Source organism: Lissotriton vulgaris, chromosome 5 (assembly GCF_964263255.1).
Source record: "Lissotriton vulgaris chromosome 5, aLisVul1.2, whole genome shotgun sequence".
In the NCBI taxonomy this organism is placed as follows: Eukaryota; Metazoa; Chordata; class Amphibia; order Caudata; family Salamandridae; genus Lissotriton; species Lissotriton vulgaris.
The window spans coordinates 653,168,998-653,189,785 of NC_141693.1; the positions used below are offsets into that span (position 1 = coordinate 653,168,998).

The following is a 20,788-nucleotide window of genomic DNA, read 5'->3' on the forward strand; positions in this document are numbered from 1 at the left end:
TGCATCTCTCAGAGCCTGCATCAGTGAGGGGAAACATTCAAGGAATTCAGCCAGGGCGGCAGGAGACTGGCAGAGTGTGTCCGTCTACTCTACCATCTTGGACACGCTCCAAGATAAAGCCATACTATTCTTATACTTAACAAACTTTAAGAGTTTTTATTGGATGCACATTTAGGAAAGACTGATTTGGTGTCCTGTAAATTGCCAGCAAAGATAGCTTCAAATGAAGAAATGGAACAGGCATTTACTGCAAATCAAATATGTTATACATAAAAACAAATCAAACATTATCCGCACATATGCATGAATGGAACTCAAAGAAGAGGTCAGTCAATCCAAGCAGTGCTCCATAACGGTCTATTTGAAGAATAGGAAGTTCTTAAGTACTCTGGAAGAAATGTAATATCTCGCAGAGACAACTAGCACATTCAAGAGATTTATCGCCTAGCTGAACTTGGGAATTTCTTGAGGTATTAGCTATTAGAATGAAGCACTTCAGAGAGGTAACCTAGAGATGGATTTTTTACTGGTTGTAAGAGACTCTGGAAGAAGATGACTCGAGAAACCCTATTTGGAAAAACTGAGTGAATAACTTTCATGCAAAAATTATTCGTGCTGTATTTACCCGATCACACACGTCACTTCTTATCTGATTTTGGGGCGTACCCCTACCTTTTCTAGATTCACCCTGTCCACCCTCTTCTTAATTTATTCGTAGAAGATACCACACTTCATCCCCCATCTCCATCAATAAGTTTGTTTTCAGGAGAACTAACTGTCTTTAACCCCTGCCTATTAGAAAATACCTCTATAAGTGCTTATACACTACTACATGTATCCCTGCCAATACTGCAGACATTTGCCTTTTTGCCACCACTATCACTAAACCCTAGTTCTTCGACCACTCTACAAGACTCTACAGAACAATACTCATAGCCCTGAGTATATCAGAGATTATGTAACTGTACTTATATTTCATTACCTAAACCCCTGCATGCAGACTGATAGATACACCTCTTCTTTGACCTTAGTACATTTGTTCCTACCTTTATCCTGGTACCTCAACCTGCTGCTATATTCGAGATTTCTACCCCTATATATACACCCCAGTACCTCGACCTCTGGGTTTACACCAGCATCTCTACCTTTACCTCTTCCCACACTCCAGCACCCTCTACCCGAACACCTCAAGCCCTTACCCATATCCTACTAACTTTACAACTACCTATAATGTACCCCATTGGCCAAAGAAGGACAACAGAGAGCTAAAGCATGAAAGATGCACATCCAACGCTAAACGTACTCCCTGCATGGTGATATTGGTGCTGTATAAACGCAACTTAATATTCTACCAGTTACAAGCTAATTTAGGGCCCGGTATCGATGTCGGTTTCAATTCCGACTACCTAATCTAGGCAGTTGGAATTTAAACAAGCAGGTCATAGTGCCCACACCGTCACCAGCTCCTCCCAACACTTACAACATTTCTCCCCATAAATGATACACCAGACACTCTGTTATGGGGAAAGAACTGCTGCAGGTTTATTCTCATACAACATAGTACGGCATTAGTGGGTCATCTTACGGGCGATCCAGGGTGGCAGCCCCTCGCTGTCCCGTCCGCCTATAGAGCCAGTCAGCACCTTGGGGACGACGCCCAGACAGTGCTGCACCTTGTAATTCGTGTCCTTGGACTCCCACCCCTTTCAGGGCGGAGCGGCATGGCTCACCCCCGGTTGGTTCAGGCCCCCCAACCGCCCGAAGGACTAACGGGGCGCCGTCGTGATTTCCAGAACCTCCTGCGGCTCACGGTCTTAGGCTAGGGCACCCTTACTGTGCCGGGCAGAGGCACCCTTACTGTACTCGTCTGCCGCAGAGGTACCCTTACTGTACCGGTCCGCCTCCAGATCGCCCTGTAACTCCGCCTGCAACACAAAAGAAACATTAAAACGTTCTGGATCTCGCGCTGCTTGTTCTGCTGCTGGGAGAGTGGCAGGGAGGGAAATGCAGCAAACTGAGAGCGGACGGCACGGGTCGCGAGCGGGGACCAGGCGCAGGACCGGGACAGGAAGCAGAGGGCGATCAGGGGGGCGGACCCGGCCCTAAATACGCGGCACGGCCCACCCACCCCACAGAGACCTCCCCCCGGGGAGCAGGACTGGATGCTGCGCAAAGGGGGGGGGGGCGTGAGGCTACCAGGGGTCCCGCCCACCCCAGCGCGCCACACAAACACAGGAGGGCTGGACTAGTGTCCACTAGAGAGGCTGCCCGCTGAGGTCCTCCTGCGTGGGACGCGGGCAGCTGCATAGTGCCCACACCGTCACCAGCTCCTCCCAACACTTACAACATTTCTCCCCATAAATGATACACCAGACACTCTGTTATGGGGAAAGAACTGCTGCAGGTTTATTCTCATACAACATAGTACGGCATTAGTGGGTCATCTTACGGGCGATCCAGGGTGGCAGCCCCTCGCTGTCCCGCCCGCCTGTAGAGCCAGTCAGCACCTTGGGGACGACGCCCAGACAGTGCTGCACCTTGTAATTCGTGTCCTTGGACTCCCACCCCTTTCAGGGCGGAGCGGCATGGCTCACCCCCGGTTGGTTCAGGCCCCCCAACCGCCCGAAGGACTAACGGGGCGCCGTCGTGATTTCCAGAACCTCCTGCGGCTCACGGTCTTAGGCTCGGGCACCCTTACTGTGCCGGGCAGAGGAACCCTTACTGTACTCGTCTGCCGCAGAGGTACCCTTACTGTACCGGTCCGCCTCCAGATCGCCCTGTAACTCCGCCACAGCTCTGGAGGAGGCAACCGTCGATGCCAGGGCCCCCCACTCAGAGTACCTTAATGGCGCCCCACTGCAGCAAGTGTTTCCTGGAGATCTAACAGGAATATGTCCATGTCCATGCCCACCCTGGACAAGTGCACCCCGTCTTTTTCATAGTAACCTGCGATATGCTCCTGGATCAATGCATGCCTCACGAATCCCAGGCCCCTACGTTCCATGAATTTCTGCATGGATCTATTGACCCTCCTGCGCGAATGATCTATTGCCTCAGTAGACCTGGCACCCCGCCATGCTCTACGGGGCACGATTTGGGACCACACTATCTCACATGCTCCTAATCTGTGGCTAATTGCCCTGATGTCAGACTGCATATTCTGGAGTAACGCCCTCCTCCCCAAGGAGACCAAGTAATTCCCGCCCAGGTGGATTATAAGGACATGCGGCGGGGAACTTCTAGCCAGGTGTTGGTCCAGGCACCCCCTTAAGTCGTTCCATCTCATTCCCGGGGAGCCCAGCCATGACACCTGAGTTCGGGTGAGGCATCTGTTCCAATCCCTGCGAGCCGCCCACTGCTCCAACCTTGCCACGTACGAATGTCCCATCACCCACACACGCCGGCCTGTCGGAGAAAGGAGGACGCCAGTTTGTGAAAAGTTCACTTTAATCGTTGGGCACTGCACACGATATGACATTGTAATACACCACTCCAAGAAAGTTAAAAACACTGCAAACAGCGGTCCAAAGAACCTATATACATTTTGGTTCGTCACCAATGTCTTCTTGACCTTTTTTGCTTCTTGTACTAAGGGCGGATGTACCGCCGATAACAGTTGGACTGCCAGCGCCCTACCTCTTTGATACCCTCTGGCGCCATGCCTGCCCTGAATGCCGTAGTTGCTGCTCCGATCCTGAAGGAATGGCTAGAGAACCTCCTCCCACTCCCTGCTATTCCCGCTTTGGACAGAGCTGCCCTCATGATGCGATCAAACTGAAACCTGGTCAGGGGCTCTCCATCCCCATGGATTAGGAATTGTCCACCCACAGCTGGCCTTGTCCTCATGAACTCCCTGACTGATGCGACCGGGCAGTATCTGGGGTCCCCCAAAGCCTGCAGCACGGTGGTAGTGCCCCGCCCTGCTTGGTCAGTCTTAGATCTCCGGATACGGAGTGCCACTGCGTCAGTCGCACATACATCCATCATACTTAGTGCTGCCCCTGTCACATCCATTTTTGATTTGGCCACTAGCTCACTCACCCTGAAAGCCCCGAAAAAAGCCAGGCAGAACGCTGTGGTGAATAGTCGCGCCTCAAGCGGGGAGCTGGTGACCATGGGGAGGACGTCTATCATTCGCTGCAGGGAAGGGAAATCAATGGGAGCCCTGTCGTCTGGGATGGGCACCTCCTCCCGAGCCCACCCTCGCAGTGCTGCCCTCACTCTGAAAGACCCAGTGGGATCCTGTCCCCCGTTAAGCCTGGTGTCATGTCTCAGGGCCGCCAGGTGGCCACATACCCATGAGTGGGTTTTCCCAGCTTCTTTCGCCCACACCACAAATGTCTCTACTTGCTCTTCAAGCCCCAGGGCCCCTGCTCCAGCCGCCCCAATGACAACTTTAAATGTTTGTAACTGGGAGTTGTATTTCTTTCGGGTTGCTGGGGCCAAGGAATGCTCGCCCATCATCCTCAGTCGCTCCCCCACTGAAGCAGCCGCCAAAGGGATGCCGGGAATGGTGTCATTGTTGCTTTTGCCTGCGGCCATGCCTCTCGGAAACGGAGCCACTGAAACCGAGAGAGAGCGTCAGCAGCCACATTTTTCACACCAGCAATATGCCGCGCCCTGAACTCAACGTTTCTCTCCAAACCCCTCCTGACCAGTTCCCTGAGTAAGCTCAGCACCAGGGGGCAGCTGGCGGACAACCCATTGATTCCCTGTACAACTGCCATGTTGTCCACCCAAAACACTATCTTCCTGTTGCCCAGCTTCTCGGGCCATAGATGCAGCGCCGCGACAATGGGGAACAGCTCTAGGACAGTTACTTTGGCCGTGACACCTTTCTTCCGCCAAGCATTGGGCCATCGCATAGCGCACCATTCGTCACCCAAGATCACTCCAAACCCTTCTTTGCCCGAGGCGTCTGAAAACAGGCACAGTTCTTGGCTATCCACCCAGGGGGCCCTCCACATGACTGACCCGTTGAAGTGTTCTAGAAACTCTGCCCATACTGCCAAGTCTGCTTTGAGGCCAGCACCCAGGCGGACCAGGTGGTGTTTTTTCTGCACGCCTGACGTTGCTCTAGCTAACCTGCGGGAAAAAACTCTGCCAGCTGGTATCACACGAGCTGCGAAGTTCAGCTTGCCCAAGAGGCTCTGGATAGCCCCCAGGGTCGCCTTATCCTTGCCCAGTAGAGCCCGAATTTCCCGCCTCAAACAGCTGACCTTGTCCGCAGGGAGTCTGGATTCACCCTTCACGGTGTCCAGCTCGATGCCCAAAAAAGTCAGTATCTGTGCAGGACCTTCCGTCTTTCCCGGAGCAAGTGGCACCCCGAGGTACCCCGCCATCGTCTCGAAGGCCCGCAAGCCTTCAGCACATTCCTGCGTACCTGCCCTGCCAAAGAACAAAAAATCATCCAGGTAATGCGTTGCCTGTGTGATGCCGTACTCGCTGTTTAAGGCCCATTCTAGAAAGGAGCTGAACGCCTCGAAGTAGGCACAGGAGACTGCGCAACCCATTGGCATACAGCGATCGAAATAAAATTGACCTTCCCACTTGAATCCCAGCAGGTGCTGGCTAGCCGGATGCACGGGCAGGAGGCGGAAAGCCGACTCAATGTCAGCCTTTGCCAACCATGCCCCTGCCCCCGTCCTCCTGACCATCTCTATCGCCATGTCCAGGGAGCAGTAGGCCACTGAACAAGTCCCTTCCTCCAGCCAGTCATTAACTGAATTACCCTCGGGGTAGGACAAGTGGTGGATTAGTCGGTATGTTCCTGGCTGCTTCTTTGGTACAACACCCAATGGAGAGACCACAAAATTGTGAAGGGGAGGGGAAGTGAATGGGCCCGCCACCCTACCCAGTGTCAATTCCTTGTTGACCTTCGTGCTGACAACCTCAGGGAGGTCCTTGGCAGATTTCAGGTTCTGTGCGTCTCTGCTGATCAGAGGGCCCTTGTAAGGTATCCTGAAACCGTCTATGAAACCTTCCGCTAGCAGGACCCTGTCTTTATCGCGGGGGTATCGCCTGAGTAGTGGCAGCATGTTCTGTATCACAATGGGAGAGGGGCCTTTGTTGTTAGTTGTTTCGTTATTGCCATAGTCCTGACTGGGTTGGGGGGGGCTGTCAATCAAAATGGAGGTCTGGGGGGGGGGGGGCGGGTATCTAACCTAGCGGGGTCCCTCTGGTCTATTCGCCTGGGGGGCAACGGGCAGGGCTGGGGTCGTTGGACATGCAGCTGCTGCATGTTGTCCGCCGCATTTGCTGCAGCTGTGCGCGAACTTACATGCCCTCCCCCAAGTGCACGTCCCACTGTTGAAGAGCCTGCAGGTCCCTGAATTGAATCGCCTAGTGCCCCCCCTCTGTCCCCTTCCCCTGTTCCCTCGAAAGGACTGCCTGAAGGGTCGCCTCGGGAACTGCTCCCTTTTCCTGCCCTCTACCTCGCCTTGCGCTTTAAGAGCTGCCTCCTTCCGTTCACTGGTGGTCCTACACGTGTGCTGTATCCAAAGCTGTATCTCCTTTTGGTCCCACCCCAGCTCTGGACATACTGACATCCTTTTCCGAAAGTCCTGGTCATAATAAAACCAGCCCATCCCTTCACCATACTTTGCCTCATGCTGTATTGTGGTTGCGTATTGCATCATCGCCTCGCCCTGCTCTGGGTATTTCTGCGCCACTACCGCCGCTAGGATGTTGAATGCTGCCGTCCAATTTTCTATCGACTTCTCTGGCCAGCGCTGATACCTAGTCTTCTTCTCATCTTCCTTACCACCCATCTTTCTTGTGTCTGCGCCTGCGGTGCCGTGCATCAACAATGTTAAGATGTCAATATACTCTCTCCTCCATTTACCTTCCTTCGCTGCTTGCGGGACCTGCCACGCTAATGAGCACCTGCCTGAAGCCAACGGGGCCTGTGTGACTAACGGTCGGGGAGCTTCAGCTGTGCTAGTTTTGCTTAAATCGCCTGGGGCGGCCGCGCCCCGGTTCCCTGTGGCTAGTACCCCTTCGCCTGCAACGCTAGTGCTTGGTGTATTCGGTGCGGCTGTGCCACTTTGTTGGACAGGCAAGACCCCTGCGGGCATTGTGGCAGGCGCTGGCACGGCGGTGGCCTGGACGGGCACAACACTAATCGGCTGCACACCTGCCTGTGCAGAAGTTACCGTTACACTGGGCCCCCCTTGTCCGTTCTGACTGAGCCCGGCCTGGCCCGCCCACACCTGTAGCACAGACGCCGGAGCAGCTACTGCGGGAGCAGGCGGCCCGCCGCTCGGTGTTGTTGACAAGGCATCTAAACGCTTTTGAAATACAGACATCAACCCCAACATCTGGTCCATAGCCTTACCCATCTGAGCCATGTCCGTGCAACCAGCAGCAGAGTCATGTACCACTACTGGTGCTCTTGTTGCCACAGGAGGCTGTGTCGGGGGGGGGGGGGTAATATCGCATTCGCTGGTGGTGCCCTGGTCGCAGCGTCTTTCTTGGTCGTTTTTGCCTTTGCCGGCGGTGCTGCGGCCGGAAAATACTTGCAAGTCTGTTTTCGATTGCGCATGGACCTCCCTAGCCCCTGTGACGAGGGGCCTGCCACCACTTCAGGTGCTGTGTCAGCTATTATGCCCGAATCCTCCTGTCTGCGTGCCTCCATAAATCCTCGTGCCCACTCCGGGCCCATTCCTTTAGCCATGGACATGAACTTCGCCCACAGTCCCTCTTGCGGCTCGCCAGGCTGCGAGTCCGCCTCACCCGGGCCCTGGGTGAACAGCGGAAACGGTGTCCCGAATTCGCTCATCTTGGGGTAGGCCTCTGCCCTTCGTGTCCCTAAGGGGGGAAGAAAAGTGAATGAATGCGTGTCCTAAACCCTCCTGAGCCCTCGGGCCTGCCCACTCACTCTCTAAGTCCCCTCACAATCGTCCCCTCCCTTACTTCGTCCCCAGCCTTATATACCTTCACTCTTGCACTGGCCGCTGCCAGAACGTAACGCCTCTTGCTAATCCTGCTTTTCTGGTCTTGAGCAACCTAAAATATGACAAAGGTGAAATTGGGGGGGGGGGGGAGGAACAAAGTTAGTACACCTTCTTACCGAGGCAGTGTCTGTCCCACTGACCCCATGACGCCCGAATCATAAAATAAAACTTTCCTGCAGTAAAAGTATTTACGTGTCAGCTTGGATTAAATACGGGTACTTTGTTTGTATCATGTCTGTAAACAGTGCTTCCCGGACTGATGTTCCCCGCAGAGGGTCCAACTAATAACTTCCTGTCCCTAGGCTGTGTAATCAATATCACCTGGCTACGTCCCAGGGTCTCGTTACCATCCAGTTGTTACGCATCTGCCCCGCCCACCTGTCGGGGATATAGATATCAGGAGAGGCTTGCGTCGTATCTAAGGACGGGTGAGGTGTAGACGATGAGCATCAGCGTCTAGAGACAGTACCTTGGCTCACTTGCATAACGGCATGAGGGAGTGATTAAAGAAGTCGAGCCTGCAATTGCTCGCCATGAAACCAGTACGACCTCTGAGGCAACTCGGTTTCCTGATTTATTAAGTACTGTACTGGTACGGTCGAGCGCAACACACCGCACCTATGTGAAGATAATGAATGGCCATCTTTAAATTATTTTACACATTGCAGTAAAATACGTATGCAACTTTCTAGGTAGCCTGAGTCCTACTACAGGAAATGTATAATGGCTCTTTAAAAGAAAAAACAGCTCGAAGTGAAACATCCTACTTAACTCCACTTTACTCGCAAAGTGTTGACGTCTGTTTAATTGAAGTTCTGCTCTACACGTTTGGGCACGCACGAAATACAGTGTAATCAATGACTACCCAATACTGGGGCACTGCTTGAACAGATCTCAGAACGCAATTTATGCATAGAGAACCTGTAAATCATGGACTGCAGTCCCTATAGAGGCAACATATGCAGTGCATACTAGCGCAGGTTGCTGGAAAGTGTCCCTGCAGCTCCTGTGGAGGACAATGACAAATTGTTGTGCAAACGGGCTTAGTAAGTTTTCAACTCTGCAGATTCAGTACTTAACAAATCCAATTAGACGTACGGCAAGCACTAAAGGATAGGTTACAGCCCTCACAGTGAAGTGAACTGTTCGTGGTGGACCGTGCACAATGAAAATGCAGTCACTCAATACAGCGACAGCGGAGGCGGCTCACTGGCGGTGGCGGCCGAGATGAGCGTGTGGTGAACGGCGCAACCCGGCGTGCACTTTTGGAGCACGGGAGCTCTGCTACGTGTCCTAAGCTCAACAATATATCGGCCGGAGCATGTAAGGTGAGCGAAGTATAGGCATTTCACCCAAGCCTGCCCAGTGACTTAAACAGCGTGGCAATTCGAGAGATTGTGCGGCCAGCGAACAGTTCTGCGAGGCTCATGTGTAGGCAGGTAGACATCGCCTGATGACTCCTAAGCTCCAACTAACCGAGCACCCCCAGCCAAGGTTGAAAGCGCCACGGACATGTTCCTGCTCCGAGCCTCAGCACCCGCACTCTGACTGACCGTAGACCCTAATTACTGTACACAGAAGGCCCGTAGCGAACGTGTTTGGTGTAGGGCTGATCCTGCTGGAAGGTTAACCGGGATGCTTCACGACGCGCCAGCAACTGTTCACATTAATAATTTAATGTGCACAATACCCTAAGGCTCTCTCTGCGCCGCCGGTAATTTTAAGTCCGCTTTTGCCCAGGGTCACAAGGTTTCGGGCACGCTCGGCCCACAGGCCGGCCTCCCTCGCAATCCTATATTCACAAGGCCTAATCTGCTTGGTCGCGCGGTACCCCGACCCCACGACCCGCGCCCCCCTTGGCTTCGGGTCCCGCTACGCGCCCTGCACGGCCAGTTCTGGTCTCCTCGAGGTCCCATAGCGAAGGCCCCATTCTAATGGCAGGAGGAGTGTTATGTCGTACTTTATCTCCTTGTGTATTTCTTTAAGGCTCGTGCTGTTGCGAGCCTACCTTTAGAATGGTTATGACATAGTATGACATAGTATGTATTCTTACTGGAGTGAGTTGCTGCCTGACTCGTTGCTGTACTGTTGTGCTTCCTGGCACCACCTGTTCTTACCTATATCTTGAATAAACTCTACTCAAGAACCCTGCCTCCACCTCTACTTTTCAAGTGGCGACGATCGGGATTACCTGAAGATTTTTTTATTTTTTATTATTCATTTCATCTCATGGAAAAGAAAGAAACCACGTCGTTAAGGAATAGTTCACAGAGGAAAGAAAACTAGCCTGGAATGGGTAATTATTATTACGATCATCCCCTTAACCCCAGCGTTTATAGATTTTAATTGACTTTGCCTTAAACCCAGACAAAGAGAAGTTACTTACTACTTCGGTGCCTGCATTTTTTAAAGCGTCTGCTAAGTTCCATGCGCGCTCTACTGTTGCGCAAACAACAACCGATGCACGCTCTGCTCCTGCGCGAACCAACAACCGCGTCAGCTTTCTAATCATCACGATGATGTATTCACGCAAGGTCACGTTGCGTGACCCCACGTAGCGGCCATTTTAGGAGCTGCATCTCACAGTTACCGGGACAACGAGCAACACAACGAAAGAAGCAGCACCGAAGCTTTCTATTAAGGGGAATATTTACCTAAACAACGAACGGACATTAACGAGGTTTCATTCTTAAAGAGGCATTTACAAGGAGAACAGGTGAGATTGTCGGGGCACATATTTATTTATTTTGTATTATTTGCAAATAAGGTGCCATTGAATAAGCCCTTTTTACGTACTCTTTATATATGGATTCTGGGGATCAATCCCAAAGTGAAAGCGTTTCTCAAGTAGTAATGGCTCAACAAAGTTTTGTTATTAGTCCCCCACATCCCTTTTGGGCTACTGGTTCACAACCAGACATGAAGTGGGTGGAATGGAAGGAATATTTTAATAATTACATCTGTGCTATTGATGAGAATGCTAAAATGAAACCGGAACAAAAGAAAAGAATACTTCTACATTCTCTAGGTCCTAAAGGATTAAAAACATATTCACGTATGCAGAAGTTAGCTGATGCTGATTCAAGTGAATTTGACAATGCCATTGCTGATATGGACAGATATTTCGCACCTAAAGTGTGTATAGGTGTAGTGAGACACAAATTATTCCAAAGAAAACAGAAAAAGGATGAATTGGTGGATGAATGGGTTGATGACCTTAAAAAACTTGCTATTGATTGTAAATTCGGGGACTTGCATGACAAACTTATTCGAGATCAACTGGTTATGCACAACGACAATTCTCCAATTCAAGATCGCCTTTGGGTAAGTGGCGATGCACCTCTTGACGATGTACTTGCAATAATGAGGAAATCAGAAATGTCGGGAAGATGCGCCACTGTTGTTAAAGATACTGTTAAGGATTCTGACAAGGCGTCACCTGCTGTCTTCAAAATCCAAGGAACACCAAATTATCAGAATAAGCAAGTTCAAAACAAAAACTTTGGTCAACCTTTCAAAAGTCAAGGAATGGATAACAAGCTGGAAGATAAAAGGTGTTATCGTTGTGGTAGCAGAGAACATATGGCTTACTACAAGTCATGCCCTGCCTTACGGAAAAAGTGTAGTGTTTGTGGTCTCATAGGCCATTTTAGCAAAATGTGCCGCAGGCGTACTAATGTCAAATGTATTTGGAATGAGGATGTGTGTGTTGATGGAAGTAGTGAGGATGAGGATGGCTGTGTAAAGAATGTGAGAGGGAATTACATGTTGAACATTACTGAGGAAGGCAATTATATGTTGAACATTACTGATGAAGCTATGGAGGGCAAACCTATCTGTGAAGTCTCCTTAGGGGGTGTTAAAGTTAAGGTATATGCAGATTCAGGATCTCCATATACGATTATCAACGAAGAGATATGGAAAAAAAAATTCACACAGAAGATAGGTGATAAATTAAATGCCTCAGATGTTAGTCCTGTGAGTTATACAGGTGGAAGAATTGACCTTTTGGGTTTCAGATGGCTCACCTTCATTTTTAAAGGTAGGGTGACCAGGGGCAAGTTATACATAGCAAAAAAGGGACCTTCTGTTCTGGGGTGGTATGACCAGAAGAATCTTCATATCATTTTAGACCCTAATAGCAAGGAGAAGGTGCTAGTTGTAGATGAGGGCAGCAAATTGGAAGATATTTTGAAGAGTAAATTTGCCAGCGTAGTAAGCGGACAATTAGGCAAGCTTAAGGGTTTTGAGCATAGAATCATGCTCAAAGGAAATGCACAACCCAAGGTACATAAGGCTAGGCCTATTCCCTTGTTGATAAGAGACGAAGTAAAAAAAGAAATTCAAGGCCTATTAGCTAAGGGTGTTATCGAGGAGGTAGACTCTTCAGAGTGGATTAGTCCAATAGTCGTAGCGAGGAAATCCAACGGTAAAATCCGTTTATGTATTGATTTACGCCACCTTAATCAAAATATTGTGATTGAACGTTTCCCCTTGCCAAAAATTAACGAGATGGTTTCCTCCTTAAGGGGAGCGACTTGGTTTTCAACAGTAGACCTTTCCGCTGCCTACCACCAGGTGGTCTTAGAACCTGAATCTAGGCATCTAACAGCCTTCATCACACCATTTGGCTGTTTTCAATTTATAAGGATGCCATTCGGCCTTGCATCTGCCGCGGCAGTGTTTCAACGTTTAATGCACAAATTATTTGGCGATATGGATGGCATTTGTTTTTTTCAGGATGACGTTCTAATTGCTGGCACTGACAAAGAAGATCATGACGTGAAGCTGTGGAAAGTTTTTAACACACTTAGTTCTGCTGGGTTGACTGTTGAATTGTCTAAATGCAAATTTGGTGAAAGAAGTGTTTCATATCTTGGTCATATAATTAGTGAGGAAGGTGTCAGACCTAAAACTTCACTAATAGAGACTATTGTTACTTCACCTGCACCTGATTCTAAAGAAGGAATCAAATCCTTTTTGGGAATGGCTGAGTATTGTGCCAAGTTCATCAAGGACTTTGCTTCAAAGGTATATAATATTAGGTCCTTACTGAAGAAAAATGTGAAATTTGAATGGACTAAAGAATGTGAGAAAGAGTTTTCTGAAATCAAGTGGGAGTTGCAGAAAGTGAGCGCTCTGTCTAGTTTCGACCCTAATTTAGATTGTTTCCTGACAACTGATGCTAGCGACAAGGGTTTGGGCGCAGTCTTGTCACAAGTGGATGGAAAGGGTAAAGACAGAATCATCTTATTTGCATCTAGGGCCTTGTCACCAGCTGAAAGCAGATACCCAATTATAGAAAGGGAGGCCTTGGCTTGCGCTTGGGCTTTAGAACACTTTCGTGCCTTTGTTTGGGGGAAAATGGTTCACATCAGGACGGATCACAAACCGTTGGTCCACATTTTATCCACTGATGGCACTGCTACAGCTTCTGCTAGGTTGGCAAGGATCTCTATGCGCATGAAATACATTTACAATATCACATATGTACCAGGAAAAGACAATGTTGTTGCTGATTGTCTGTCAAGACTTCCTTCCCCTCTGGAAGAATGTGTTGATGATCCTTGGGGAAATGTTAGTGTGGCGTTTGTACATGATTCTGGGTTCCCGGCCATTAGCAGGGAGGATTGGATAAGTGAACATAATGCTGATAAGGAATTGGTAGAAGTCTCAAAGTTTATTTGTCACGGTTGGCCAAAAGAAAGATTTTTATCTGGCTCTGTGAAGCCATTTTGGGAAGTACGGTCTGAATTATCATTTGAGAAAGAGGTTTTATTGAGAGGAGACAGGATTGTTCCACCTTCTGGGCTAAGGAAAAAGATCTTACAATTATGTCATGAGGGGCATTTTGGTATAGTAAGGACTAAGTTATCTGTTAAAAGTTTGTTTTGGTGGCCAAAAGTCGACAGTGAAGTAGAGGCCTTTGTCAGAGGTTGCCCTGTTTGCAGTTCTGCAGACAAATCCTTGAGGACTTTGAGACCAACTATGAGTGATGGACTCATTCCTAGCATGCCTTGGGAAACTATCACTGTGGACATATTTGGTCCTGTAGGGGACCCGAAGGAATATGGTTTGGTTGCCATTGATCTGTTTACCAAGTGGCCTGTAGTTAAATTTGTGGATAGAGTAGATACTCTGGCTGTGTTGAAATTTTTAGATAAAATTTTTATAGTTGAAGGTTTACCTGTTAATATCTTAACGGACAATGGTGTACAATTTCTGTCCAAAGTTGCTAAAGATTATTTTGTGAAGTGTGGTATTACGCACAAAACGACCTCATTGTACAATCCTAGCGGCAATGGAACTGTCGAACGCTTCAATAGAGTGATTAAAGGCATTTTGCAAGCTGCAAATTACAAAGGTTTGGATTGGTAATTGGAGATACAAAAGGCCGTGTGGTCTTACAAAGTGACCTTGAATAATTGCACAGGAGTTTCCCCTTTTGTGATGATGAGAGGTAGGCTACCAAGGTGTAAGGTTAATCCTAGTTGGTTTTTCAAAGACAGTGTCCAACAGTGGTCACCTGTTGAGGTCAAGAAAAATGTGGAATTGGTGCATGACAGGAGTAAGGCTTACTATGATCAGCGCCATAGTGTGAAAGATGTCATTGTAAGAACTGGAGATTGGGTTAGGATTAGGAAGCCTTACAAGGTCTTGAAAGGTGAGAATAAATTTGATTCGCCTAAACAAGTTCTTGAAGTTCTTAAGAACTCAGTCAGGTTAAGTGATGGGAAAGTCTGGAACCTGAAAGATGTGGCTTTGGATATTTGTCAGAATCATGATGAGAGTAAAATCATGAAAGGCAAACTTACTGATTTTGATTGGGTTGAAGATTACTTTCATGGCAGCGAGCTGCAGTCCCAACTTGCGCCTGTTATTCCTCTTCCTCAATTAAGGGAGGGGGATGTGGTAACCGGTTCTCCAGTTTCTTCTGATGTTGAACATGAACCCAATGTGAGTTCCTCTTCTGTTAGTAGTGACACAGTTTCAGCACCCACATTACCTGCTGTCAAAGTTTCCAATAGGACGCGAGGTGATGTTCCTGATTCTCAGGCTTCGCATGACCCAGGTCAAGCTGGTACGTCCTTGCATGACCCTGGTCGTAGTATGTGTTCAAGTTCTAAGAGGCCAAGAGTTTTGCCTGGTTGGCTTAAGGATTATGTTAAGTAACTTCCTTAGGGTTTGTTGTCTCCTTTGTTTTTTTTTCCTTTTTCTTTCCGGGTCTTCTCCTTCTCTCTCCTATGTTTCTTTTTTTTTGTGCTTCCTTTGTGAGGGGGGGGATGTGTTATGTCGTACTTTATCTCCTTGTGTATTTCTTTAAGGCTCGTGCTGTTGCGAGCCTACCTTTAGAATGGTTATGACATAGTATGACATAGTATGTATTCTTACTGGAGTGAGTTGCTGCCTGACTCGTTGCTGTACTGTTGTGCTTCCTGGCACCACCTGTTCTTACCTATATCTTGAATAAGCTCTACTCAAGAACCCTGCCTCCACCTCTACTTTTCAAGGAGCCCTAACTACGACGTCCAGCATTACGACGCTCCTATCTATGGACGGTTATCGCAGCCTCGGCCCATCGGCCCGCGGGGCAGCCGATACCGCCATCTTGAGCATTACGCTGCTCCTAACTATGGACGCCATCTTGCGTCTACCAGGCCTACTATGCCTAGACACGTGGCAACCACCGTGAGCCCGCCGGCCTCTCCAACCTTAACCCGGTGTCCCATATCGGTCGCGTACGATCCTAGTCCCCTCCCCTTAGTCGATGTGCCGTTAAAATTATCCCTCGCTAACATAAATCTTGCTATGGCCTTCCCGACCCCCCCCGTGGTTTCAGCCACAGGGCCCCGTCAACCTGGATCAAATACCAGGGACAGGGCCGGGGGGAGGCCAGTGAGAGGCACACATACCTGAGGGAAATGCAGCAAACTGAGAGCGGACGGCACCGGTCGCGAGCGGGGACCAGGCGCAGGACCGGGACAGGAAGCAGAGGGCGATCAGGGGAGCGGACCCGGCCCTAAATACGCGGCACGGCCCACCCACCCCGCAGAGACCTCCCCCCGGGGAGCAGGACTGGATGCTGCGCAAAGGGGGGGGGCGTGAGGCTACCAGGGGTCCCGCCCACCCCAGCGCGCCACACAAACACAGGAGGGCTGGACTAGTGTCCACTAGAGAGGCTGCCCGCTGAGGTCCCCCTGCGTGGGACGCGGGCAGCTGCATTCCGGCTGGCTTCCGACAGGCCCAAGGGGCCCGTCGGCCAGTCGAAGACCAGCCCATAATCCCAATAGGACGGTGTTTTCGCCATTAGGATTACGATGCTGGTTTCCGACAGCCTTTCCATGCCAGCCTTTCTGACATGGAAAGGCTGTTGGAAAGCAACTTTGGGGGGCCCTAGCAGGGCCCCTTTGCCTCCATGGCCTAAGGTGGTGGCCCTGGGGGGCACCTATGGTGCCTCCCTGTAAATTCCTGTACTGTTTGACAGGCACCTTGAGGTGCCTTCCACAGGGTGCAGTGATTTACACAAACTCCCATTTCTCTATGGGAGCTTGTTCTATGGCTGGTTCACGGCCGTAGCACAAGCTCCCATAGGGAAATGGGAGTATGCGCTCGCACAGTGTGTGGTCACATCGTAATCATGTGGTCCCAAATCTGTGACGGTGTCCGATCGACATCGTAATGAGGCCCTAAATGGCGATAGGCTTTAAGACATAGGCTTGAACATAGCAGACATTTACTTTACTAATTTCAAAAACAAAGATTCACTGTGCACGGAAAGCACTTAATCAGCTATTGCAATTTCATTAAATCCCAATTGTCTCTGATATCAGCAGTTGCTTTTTACAGAACTCCGATTTGCAGTTTCATTATTGTTTCAGAGCTAATTTTCTCTGTTTCAATTAAATATTTTTTAGAAGCATTTACAAGGTGTTTTACAACTTTCTTGTTTTGCTTCTAAAATGAAGAAGTGTCAAATGAAATGTGGTTAAAGTCTGAAATAGAAAGGAATCTAAGATAGGTTCAGTGAATCTTGTTAGGAGTGATTTCGTTTTTACGAGGAGTTAAAGTCAGGGTGCTGTTGCATGTGTAGTTTGGCCAGGTGGGAAGTACCTTTTAGGCATTGATGTAAAGCTTTCTCTGACAGCCCAATGGAGTAGAGCCCGCCAAAGGAAGGGGATTACACTGCCGACTCAAGTAGTTAAGTTGAGCTGCGTGGGACAGAAAAAAACAATGACCCCCACTCCCAGTGAAAAACTTCTTCGGTGGGGTGGGGTCATTAGTTACTTTTCCAATAACAAACATTCAATTTGGAACTCTCTTTTTAAAAAGGAGAAACATTGATAAAGATTGGTAAATAGCCCTCAAAACAGATGCAGACTATCCACTAAACTTTGTGTACCTTGACATGAACCATCTTGACAGCAGTTCCTGACAAGGTACAGAGATCACTTCTGGGCCAACCGTGATCAATTTGGCAAATGGCAAGTTAATGTACAATTGATCTACCCATTTCTGAAACTTTTGTGTCTGGTAATGAGTTTCTTGGGGAGACCATAGTAAATCCACGAGAACAAAATTATGTTTCTGAATGCTTTGAAATGGGAGAAAATTAAAATGAAAAATTAACTCAATGATTAACTTTTCATTTCAAAGTATCCCATTTACAAGCAGCAGGACTTTTGCTTTCAGTGGCCAATAGACACTGTGCCATGATTATAACTGAAAAATAGTCATTTTGTTCCACATGGGAGAAATTAAAAGTGAAGAAAACCTTTTCTATGGGGCATTAAGCATTAATGGCGATCTCCACTTTCACTTAACCCCTCCCATGCTCATGACGAGCTGAGCTCGTCATGGCCCGTGGAACCTTCAGGTGCGGGGAGAATTCCCCTCCTGTGCTGAGCGTTCCATGGGAGCCAATGCACCTGTGACGAGCTTCGCTCATCATGAGCACAGGAGCGCCGTGCCTCATGACGAGCTGAGCTCGTCATGAGCATGCGGGTGCTGTGTGCGCCCCCTCCCCCCCAGCACAGCGGGGGGAATAACCCCTGCAGCGAAGGGGTTAAGTCAACTACGTCTTAATGTGTTATGAAGCATGTTTATTCACTTAAAATTCCTTTCGTTTAAACAAATGTATTTTTCTGTTATAAATATGGCACCATGTGTGCAGGTCACTGGGAGTAAGATGCTTGGTTTGTGTAAATGTGTCGCTTGGCAATGAGAGAAAAATGAAATGATGAGTTTTATGGAATCCATATAAACAGGGTGACTGCTCCAATTTTGGGGTGGTGGGCAATGCAGGGGGAGAGGACAGGAGATGGGGGTGTGGGGAAAATAATAATAATTTAAAAACTTACCTGGTCCTGCATCCGCCGCCTCAGTGCTCCTCTTCCGGCACTGGTCATGCTGCACAGGCTCCCAGAGAGCAAGGTCAGCACTGCTCTCATGCTGGTAATACCAGCATAAAAGCAGTCCTGTGATTGTCCTGAGCGGGAGGAATTGATTCTCGGTCAGGTCCAGGGAGCCTGGGGCTTTTATCCAACCTGGCTGTACAGTAAGCTGGGTTAGAGAAACATAAGTGTGCATGTCTGTTTGACATGTGCACATACAAGTGCCCAAACACTCCTCCTGCAGCACGGAGCTCTGCAGGATGGCCCCTTCCTCGCCCTAAAACTCGGATAGGAGTTATGAAAAATGAAATGATAAAAAGTGGTTTTATTATCATTTTATTTTTTAGTGGGGCGGAAAAAAATAACTTTATTTTAAATTTTCTCGATAGAGTGCCACATTTATAAGTGAAAAATGCAGCCTTTATTGTAAGTTGGGTAAATTTAAAGTGCAGAAAAATGTGCCATATGCTGAACATTTTTGCAGAACATTTTTCTGCACTTTAAATTTCTCCCATTTGTGTTATACAAGTAACAGTGTCAAATATGGCGAAAGGTATGTTCCGTGTCACAAGTACATACGACACAGGCTCTCAGTCACATATACAAATATATCCCGTTCAACCGCACACTTCTTCATACACCCCCAAAGATCACACTGTCACTCATACACATGGCAGCCCTGTCCTAGTGCCCCTAGTCATAGTATTTTGTTCAAACCATACCATCTAACTCTGAGGACATTAGGCCTAAAGTCATTGAAGCTGGGCGTGAGGGTGTATGGTAACAATGTGCGAGTTGCTTAGCCTTCAGCAGCTCACAATTATTTTCACTGATCAGAAGTAGCTCTCACTACAGAAGAGGTTGGAGACCTCTGCATTAATGTATGCTAGGTATACCTTTAATGGCTACAATAGCACTTTCTGTTTGCAGGATTGCAAACCAGTATGATGTAAATAAGCTCGATAGAATGTATCAAAAACTTGCCTGTTCCACTCCTCTTATGACTTGGCCTCCTCAGACCTCGTGCATTTCCTTACTTGATACAGAACTGAACATCATTCTCGACCAGTCTGATGCCTAACACCAACCTATCATCGTTTCATTACTTACGGTCAAGGATTTTCTGTCATACTGAGACATTATTATTATCCTATTTCAGTATTTAACCTTGATTATATCCAGGGCCGGACTGGGAACCACAACCGGCCATGCAAAGTGCTCGGCTGCCCCCTCCCCACTGCGGGGGGTTGGAGGTGCCGCCGAGCTCTATGCTGCAAAAACGGCCCTGTACCAAAATCGGCCTCCAGGGGCCCAAAACCGACCCCCACCAGTGCGGCCCACCGGGGGATTGCCCGGTGCCCGCTATGGCCAGTCCGGCCCTGATTATATCTCTTCTGCCTCACCTGCATATTATTCCATTTTGTCTGTCCTTCCTTACAGTGCCTGGGATGTCAATTTGTGGTTTAAGCGCTTCAGAAGACATTAAAGAAAGAAATATATAACACATAAGTTATCCTTAATAGTGATAGTAGTACGATCTTAAATTATTCGAGAAACCTAAAATAAAAAATGATAGATATTTGAATGGAACCCACTGCTGCTGTGGGTAGTTAAATCACGACATCTACCTCGTAGCAGCTTTTTATTCTAAGTGACTGTTGAATTTTTTTTCTCTTTGCGTGCTTCAAGCTGTACACTTTGAATCCGTTGAGAGTACAATGCCAGCGAGCAGATGAACAAGGAAAGATTTTCATTCATCCGCAAAGGCGCGCTGAGATTTCTAAAGCAGTGTTGTGATGTCTGCCTCGTAAAGGGGCGCCTGACCCTTCTGCTAAATCCTCTTGCAGCATTTCACGGCAAAAAATAACCTCCAGGATGGTTTCCTGTAAAACACCTACGAAAAGAGCATTGAAAAGGGACAATAAAAAAAGGAGAAGCGTCTACCAATTTTTTCGGGATTCAGTTATCACGTTATCAAGATTGCTGGCATAAAATGAGGGACTATTTTATGTGTTTGTTATAGAACGAGCCGAGCTCAAAGGGGAAGGACGAGCTTTACAGAATATGTTTTTATTGAGGGTGAAAGTGGGTTACAGAATATAGGATGTGATGAAACCATGAAATTAGGCATAGGAACCAGGTTCAACAAAGTAATTGAGGACACATTCTACACATGGCCTACAAGACTTTTTTTATTTGCAGGTTTATACAGTACACAAAATCCAAGCAGGCATCAGAGTTCTTTACATTGGAAAAGGGCATATAATACAAGTAATTCCAGAAATCTACACAAACTACATGTAAACAATAACAAGAGCGCTTTACACAGAAAAAGTGCACAAAATACAAGTTAATCCACAAAAATAAAATGCTGCACATTACAGAGACAACGGTCATAATATAAGGTTTCAGAACCTAACCCGGAGGGCAAAGCCCAGCTAT

At 48.3% G+C, this 20,788-nt stretch overlaps 1 protein-coding gene across 1 annotated transcript; it reads right to left on the reverse strand.

The window, feature by feature from the left end:
* Positions 1-4,466: 4,466 nt before the first annotated feature.
* Positions 4,467-6,038, reverse strand: LOC147711363 (uncharacterized). The gene has a single exon (XM_086919471.1). The coding sequence runs from the start codon at positions 6,036-6,038 to the stop codon at positions 4,467-4,469; it is 1,572 nt and encodes a 523-aa protein (XP_086775597.1).
* Positions 6,039-20,788: the final 14,750 nt, after the last annotated feature.

Excerpts from the sequence above, each read along its gene's own strand:
- LOC147711363 (XM_086919471.1), bottom strand. The coding sequence starts at position 6,038 with ATGCTGCCACTACTCAGGCGATACCCCCGCGATAAAGACAGGGTCCTG.